General features: G+C 42.2%; 1 protein-coding gene across 1 annotated transcript in view; it reads right to left on the bottom strand.

Annotated features, from left to right (window-relative positions):
- Positions 1–577: 577 nt before the first annotated feature.
- The window catches only part of CDHR1 (cadherin related family member 1), a 29582-nt gene continuing 21778 nt past the window's right edge, over positions 578–8381 (bottom strand). Inside the window, exons 15-17 of the mRNA XM_072340596.1 lie at positions 6466–6694; positions 5300–5554; positions 578–1474 (exon numbers count right to left, since the gene is read on the bottom strand). Coding sequence (XP_072196697.1) covers positions 923–1474; positions 5300–5554; positions 6466–6694 — 1036 coding nt within the window. The 3' untranslated portion in view covers positions 578–922. The remainder of the gene's footprint in view (positions 1475–5299; positions 5555–6465; positions 6695–8381) is intronic.

The following is an 8381-nucleotide window of genomic DNA, read 5'->3' as shown; positions in this document are numbered from 1 at the left end:
TTTCCAACACTTTGTTTCAATTTTTCACATATCATTTTTGTCTTGGCTTTACTTTATCTTCCCCACTGCTTTAATCACATCCTTCTCCCGACAGCTTGCCTCTCATTATGGGATGTGGTGTCAGAAGGAGGCAGTATCAAGTGAGCACTGCTACTGAATTCCTGCACTTGCATCCTGCCCCGGCTGTCCTCTCATCCTCAGGTTAGCTGGTAAGCTCAGGGCAGAAGCATCGTACCAATGTGCTCTGGCAAAATCCAGCATAAGCTGCAGGAAATCAAAGAATTTTCCAAGCTTGCACATTTATCTGCAGGACGAAGGGTGCCATTGCCATCAGCACATATTACACCAGCTTCTGCACATCATGCCTGAGGACAGGTATCACCTACACACAACTTGCTCTCAGCATTCTGTGAGCTGCTGCAGGAGACCTGCACTCCGCCGCTGGTGCCACAGCCAGAACAATGCCTTCTTAACTAGTTATGGGGTTTGAAGTGATTGGTTTTTGGTTACTTCAGCTCCACCTGCCAGACCTGATCAGAAGTGCAGAGCACCTGGCTTGAAAACCAGGGTGCTGGCTAAGAGCCTCTGGAACCCAGCCCAAAGCCCTGCTCACTTTGGGAGGCTCTGGTTGACGCGAGAGCATATGGAGCACCCTGGTTAGACAGCTGCAGGGTGGAACCAGCGCTGGGACATGGGATGAAGGAACTGCAGTCCTAACTGGGCACAGACCACAACGTTTGATACAGGTGAGGTGACACCACAGCACATAATGCTTCTGGAAGGTGAGGGGCAGCTATCACAGCGAGAAGCTGCTCTCAGTTCATGGGTATTGACAGACACAGGGAAGACCACGGCATGTAACATACCCATGTGCAGCCACAACCTGCAGTCTCTGGGGCTGCCAAGAGCACCTAGACGTGGCCTAGATGTGTGGCTCCCCCATAGCTGCATTTCTCTTCTCAAACTTCATTTTGAGCTCTGACACCAGGGCATTGTGGGCACTGCTATGACCTCTCTTCTTCAGCTGCTTGTTGATGAACTTGGGAGTGAGGGAGCCGGACACAGTTGGCACCCGCCACACTGCGGTGTTCCCGCTGGCGGCCAGGGCAGGGGGCGGTGGGGGCAAGGGAGCGGCTGGGGGCACTGGAGCTGCCTGGACGTTGTTGTTGCTGTTCTCGTTCTGCAAGCTCTTTGCATCGTCCTCGACGACAAACTTCTCCGCGGCATTACTGGGCCTCTTGAACTTCAGCCACTCCATCCTCACTGTGCGGGACTGCGGGGTCTGTCTCTTTTTAATGATCCTTCTTACCGGCATGATTTTGTTGGACCGCTTATTGCGCCAGAACATGGCAGTAGAGATCATGATAGTTATCAGCACCATTATGCCCATGACACCAGCTAGCACTCCTAAGGCTTTCATGGGGTTATCTTTAGTTTGCATCAAAAAGGCGGCCATAGGCCCTTTGTGAAGAGTCTGTAAAAGAGTACAAAGAAAACACATGACTTACTCTGTGGGACAGACAGTGACCTAGAAATTTCATTTGTCCAAAATATGTATTGAGCAGGGATCACTAATGGAAGTTGCCTCTAACGAAAATAAGAGTCAACGAGCCATTCCAGCTTTGGGCAATTTAGAGCTTGGGCAAGCACGGCAGTACTGTTAGATGGATGGCCACATATCATGAGCATGTACAGGAGTAGTACTGCCAGATAAGAGTGGGCTCCTGAGTATCACCTAGCATTTGCTTAATTTGCAAGAAGTGAGCAAGAAAATAATTGGCTCTGGGAACTGCAGCAGCACTGTTGCTCTGCATTGCAGAATTAATTTCCTAGGAATAACTGCTCTAAACCAGATACAGGTTTATGATTAGAAAATGATCTTTCAAGAGCAGCCACAGGTGACACGATGATGTGCTTTGCAGGACTCTTACTGAATATGGCATTACAAAGATTATGAGAAAACTTTGCTTTATAAAATTACAGTGTATAGATGAGTGATCTGCAGATAGGTGCTGCATTCTGTTTTCAAGTACTCTTTTACAGACATAACAAAACTCTTCGAGGTAGGGGACATGAGTAGTACTAAAGAGCTTTGTTTTTAAAAGAAATAAGCAAAAAACATAAGCTACATATGGCATATTAAGGACAAATGAATGACCAGTTCACTTTGCAGCTTAGCACAATGTGCGTCTTGGCGGTCCCCGTATAATTTTGCGGATTTTGCCCTGGGGGTGGAGCTTGGATCTTTTCACACTTTTCCAGTACATGATGGTGGAGATCACCATTGTTACAGAAATGGTGGAAAGGACGCCACTCATGCAAATTCCAAATATCGTCCATGGACGCTTCTTGAGGCCTAAAATATAGGTTTTTACCCTGGACTTGATCTGGAAATGTCAAAAATAAGAGAAACGGTCAACCCATACACAGTTATACTTGAAAGAGGTGAGCACCTATTATAAATGCAACTGGGGAAGTAAGCTAAAATGCGTATGGAACATGGACAATTAAGAAAGTTAAGCGTCTTCACCTCACTTCTGTATTTTCACTAACTGCCTGTGAGGCCACTGTTCCCCTATCGTAAATATTTCTGATTGCTAACTAGAAATGGGCAAAGAAACGCTGTTGAAAGTCATATAGCGTCTTACTTTAAAGGAAGGGAGAAATTTTCATAGTTTTGCTGTGCAAAGAGTTTTTCCATTATGTAATCAGCAACAGAGCTTAGCTAGAAAAAAAAAAAAGCAGAACAGCCAGTGACTGTCAGAGCTTTGCCATGCTGTATTACATGGAAATTGTGTACATAAATTCCATCAGATGGCTATAATGAGAACCGGCCCAGGGAAAAGTTGGGAACAACTGAACAGTTACAGAACCAAGATGGAAGTCTGGAATTAGCTGTATATCGGTTTTGAGAAACCTGAATTCTGCTCCTGGGACAAGATTATAATTCTAAACCTGAATTAACCAGATAGGATGTCCATGCCTCTTTTCGTTACTGATCTTGTGACTTCTTTCCTTTGGTTTTCACTCTTCTGCCACTACAGTTTGCAGCAGGCAGACATCACAGCGTGCACACACCTGGCAGTATCTCAAAAGGCCCTCATAGCGCGTGGGTTGCTGTGAGCAGAATGAGTGGGCAGCACATCCAGAAGTAGGACCCAACTGAAGGAGCACGTGGTTGAGCTTTCAGACATGAGAGCAGCTATGGCTCATTGTCTATATTTAGAAGCTTAAGTAAGCGTGCAAAGCTGTTAAGAGCCCCAGTCAGATTATGTCAACTTGAGCAAGTGGGTATGTAAAACCAACCAGCTGGTTCTGAGGAGCCCACTCCCACCTTTTCAGCATCCCTTGAGTTCTTCCTCAGATTAAACCTAGGCTTGTTACAGCTGTGGTCACAGAGTATGGTAGAGGAGGAAATATGCATATTAATTCAAAGACAATATTTGTTGAAACTTTAAATCAGAGGCATCTAAAACTAAGACTCACCAGCTATGTTTAGACATCTAAACCAGTGGTCAAAGCTATTAAGAACCAAAGGTATCACAGATTAAGCTGTCTAAATGTGGATTTAAGCTTCAGTCCTCAGAGAGCTGTAAATAAACACCCCCATATCCTTGCAGGACTGCAAGAAGGAGGCAATGGGATCCCCCATCAGGTCGAGATTCAGAATCAGTTGCTATCAGTGAAAATCTTGGGCAGGAGGAATATATCTTGGTATGATATAAGGGTGAAAAAAGCATAGCTTTTTCAGCACATGCTTCTTACTCTGTTGAAAAAGGACAGGAGGTTAACAGATGCTATTCAACACCAATTTCTGTAAAACGAAACTCCATTAAAGTAAAAGACCTCTGGAGTTTTTCATTGCTCTATTTTTCAAAGAACCAAAGATCCTTTTGATGTGCAATACTGTTGAACTCAGCCACAAGGCATCTATCTTGAAGGGTACCGCCTTGCATTAATTGTGGTGGTAAATGTTAATAAGAAAATATGCCTGTTTAATTGCTTAGTGTGATTAACCCTGCAAGAAATCCCTTAGAGAACACACTCAAAAAATATCTTTTTACCCAAAATCAGTAATACATAAACAACCATGTGACAGCTAACTAAAAGAACATTTTTTTCAGCTGGAGCATAAAGGGAAGATGTGGACACTTGTAATAGTCAGAGAGAGAGCAAACACACGATGTCTCTACACTAAGAGGCTGTACTCCAGATCCTGTTGAAGAGACCTACTCAACTGAAGAAGAAAGATGCTGTTGCTATTTCAGCATATGTGTTCAGACTTGACATGGAGGAAAGCATGGGAAGAAGGAATAGCTGTGTTTGAGAGGTGTCCCTGTCTTCAGAGCCCTCTTTGCTTCTCCTTTACACTTTATTGGGACAAAGTCTCCCTCACTTTGTGCCAGATTTGTATTCCTGGGATGAAAGGAAGCAGAAACGGGTTGTTGTAGGAGACACCTTCTTTACATCAGGTGCTAATGTCGCTTCACAGGTTAGAAAGAAATCCAATAAACTCTTCATCCCAAAGCACTAGATACTTTTTTTTTTTTTTTTTTTTTTTTTTTAAAATTTTTTATTTTTTTCCCTTCCAGATATCCTTTATCTACCAGTGTAGATGCTGGAAACCTCAGCTCAGGTATGTATTAGCTCATCTCAGATGAGGAAGCGTGGGGCTCTCTTTCTCCCCTCAACACCCCTCAGACCTGTACCTTAGCTCCTATGGAGCCCCAGTGCTGCCGCCTTGGTGGGTTGGTGCCAAGAGCAGGTATGGGGAGCTCCTCCTGTGCACTTGGTACTCAGTTTACCTTCTTGATGAGCATTAGTGCTATGTGCTGAAACTTTTTAACTTCCAGCAAGCCCTGAACCATAATCAAGGAGTGTAATATAAATCCACTTGATAAGGAATATCAGTAGGGAAAAAAAAGGAGGCAGAGATAAGAGAAAAAAATCATCTGATTGTATTTTTTCCAAAGCAAAAAGAGAAGGTACTGTGTGTAGGAAGAAATTTGTATGTTTACCCAGTCTGTGCCTGGTCCAGTAGCTAATGAAGTGGATCTCATCCACATTAAAGCCCATTTCCTCTTTGCTAGTGCCTACTTAAAGACACGGTAAGTAGCAATAAATAACAATTATGTAAGCATGCACTGCTCACCATAAATCACTCCCTGTTCTTTGGTAGACGATAAAGTTGGACTGATGAGAAAGCCAACCTATGTGTGCTGTCTTTTACAGTTTGGCTACACTTTGGTGCCTCTCAAGAATCATCCCACCTAAGATTTTTTCTAAAACGTTTTCTTACCTCCTCTGTAATATCAATCTTCAGGACTGCTGTGGTACTGAAGGACGGGGAGCCTCGGTCTTTGGCCTGCACCACCAACGACCATATGCAGTCTTTATTCTTTGTAATGTTGTGGATAATGTCCAGGGAACGGATATAGGACTTCAGCTTGATTTCCCCTGTGCTTTGGTCTATATCAAACACATTGGCTGGATCTGCTTGCATGATGGAATAATCCACGATGTTGTTTGGTTCTTCTGCATCTTGATCTATAGCCTGGCAGGTAAAGCATAGAAAACAGAGATGACAGTGCTTGTGTCTTTGCCCAGAGACAAAACTTCAGAAATTTCTGAGCGTTAACTTTCGGTAATGTCCATGCAATAAAATTACCGGTCTGTTTAAATCTGACCTTGGAAACAAATGATCCTTTCTTGATATCAGCTGTGCTTTATTTACTAGTGAAAAACATCAGCGCTAGCAATGTAGCATTCTGTAAATGATATCTATGTGAGATTAGAGGAAAGAAGAGGAGAAGCTGTAGAATGCGAACAGCTCATTGCTAGGAACTATCTCACACAGTGTTGTGGACAAAAGTTGAAGTGAATAGGGAACAATGGGATTAGCTCCATACACTTTATAGTGCCTTAAGTTTTGTGCAGTAGTATTTATTCTATTCATGCTAGGTGTTGCATATTCAGGCTTGACTACATGAGTTCAAATATGTGTAACACAGGATGTTCTGCTCTTTTGCCTGTGAATTGCTACTGCAATAATTTCTAACCCTGTTCTGCACTGGATCACTATGTACAGTTTTACAAAACAAAGGGAAAGAGCACAGTGGAATCATGGGAAAGTTAAGTATTCAAAACACTGTACTTTCAGTCACTGTGTTCAGATTTCTTATGATCACCACATTATCCTAGATTCTCCACTGGCTGATGGTTCAAATGCCGTAATAGAACTGTATCTTTTGCCTATAAAATTTTATTTCTCTTTTTCAGCAGTCTGTAAATACTATTTTTTCATGCTGTCATGCATTTGTTACGCATAAATGGATGTGAAGAATGAAGCCTAGAGGGAAAATGGCAACTGTCAGGCATTCGTCATAGTGATCCCTGAGCAATAAACCACATAGCTGGGGCTTTTCCAAAGCACTCTGCTTTGTGATACGCTATGTTGTTTCTCACCTCTATCTTCACTGGTGTCCCAATGATCATCGTCTTTTCCTGGATGTTTTCATTGAATTCTGGAGAATGATCATTGACATCTAGCACTGTGATAAACACTTCAGCCAAGCTGTATTTCCCATCTGTGTCCTCTGCTTTCACGTAGAAATTATACTTTGAGTTTACTTCAGCATCTAGTACAGCCCAGGGCTGGGTGTAAATTATACCTGTCGATGGGTGGATTAGGAACCTGAAAAAGAAGCATTGAGAGATTTCTGGGTGGGTTTGTTTTTCTTTATTTTGGTTGCTTAGTGTGTATTTATAGTCTAGAGCAAAGGTGTGTTCTAAACACTGAAATGCCATGCCCCAGAGGTTCATATAGTTCACCAACCTTACGCCTGGCTGATGTTTTCGTATAATTCATTCGGCCTATCACAAAACAACCAATGTCTGGTGTTTTTCTATTCACTGTTCATGTCATTTCAGCTGCCTTTTCTGTTAAAGGCTTTGTCCTGAATAAATTTTCACCACATTGGCCTTCTCCCAGAATATTTTCTTTGCATTAAAACATTAAGGAACTGCCTATTCCTTCAGTTTATAAGAAATGCAATATATTAGATCATGTTCTGAATAAATTAAGATTGGTTGATATATCCTTGTTAGCTAATGGAAGTTTGCTGCATATCATCTTTAAGCTCTTTTCTTCTTAGAATGGCTAAGAAAAATAACTGTTCTCAAATCCTCAAAACTGCAGGCCAAATTATTTCTTGCAAATATAATCACTTTTCCACAGACTTGTGTGGGGATGGAGTGGACGTTCAGATCTGTCTGTAGCAAGTTCAATTCTATACAATTGTAATTACTGAGTCACTGTCAAAAATGACAGGCAAAAGCTTGGATTTATAGTGAAGATACTAACACACCATCATTTGTAAATGGACTGCTAGTATAGGCTCCAAACAGCAGGGCTTTTAACGAATAGAAGGTTTTGTCTACCCTTTAATTAGTGTAAAGAATGACAAAATGTTTTCTGTACTACAAAGGTGAGTAGAGTGGAGAGTGATTATAAAACAAGGACTTAATAACAGAGGTTCATCAATTGTTCCCACTTATCTGTTTAATACAAATAATAGACATGGAGGTGGAAAGAAGCTGTGCGTAATCTTAGTAGGAGTCAGTGCCTGTGCTGAGTGCCCTCTTAATGTCCAGCTCACTGAAACCACGTAGAGAAGACTCTTGCCACCCCCAGATGGGTAAATGGAATAACAGAAGCACAGAAAAGTGAAGATACTGCAGCAATGTACCCCATTCCCAGAGCCATCTTGGAGGGAACAGGAGAAATGTAATGCTTATGTCTTCAACAGCTATCAGCATTCCTCTTACTCAAGTAAAATCACTTTTCAGTCAACGTAACTGCATTCATGCTACTGTAACAGTGAGACAAGAAAAACATGTTCCTAACTGAAAATCTCAGATCCGTGCAATCAGTGGATCTGAAGATACAATACTGAAAATCATTCCAGCCTTGGAAAGCCATGCCAGCCTGGCACAAGTAGAACAAAACAACAAAAAAATCATGTTTGAGAACAGAAAAAAGTCCTGATATCCCAGTTTCCTTATTTGACAGTGTAAGAACAGTAAGTCTGAATATCCCCACAACTCCAATCAGAAGAAAGTAGCACCTACACCTTTTCCTGAATCCTTCATTAACACCTTTCACAAGCTTTTTTGCACCAGCTGTTACATTTTAAACCAGAGAGGCCTGCCTTTATGACCTGACCTTTGCCTGCTTGCCTCTATGCAGCTAGCTTAAGGACTTATTGAGTAGATCAAAATAATCCATCCTGGAAATGCTCCCATATGTGTTCCTCTCTGTCTACAGAAGAGGTTCACCCTTAGCATCTGGGATTCTGGACTTTGACTATGTCATCTAAATG

This window comes from Excalfactoria chinensis, chromosome 6 (assembly GCF_039878825.1).
Source record: "Excalfactoria chinensis isolate bCotChi1 chromosome 6, bCotChi1.hap2, whole genome shotgun sequence".
Taxonomy (NCBI): Eukaryota; Metazoa; Chordata; class Aves; order Galliformes; family Phasianidae; genus Excalfactoria; species Excalfactoria chinensis.
This window is presented reverse-complemented; position numbering and strand designations above follow the sequence as displayed.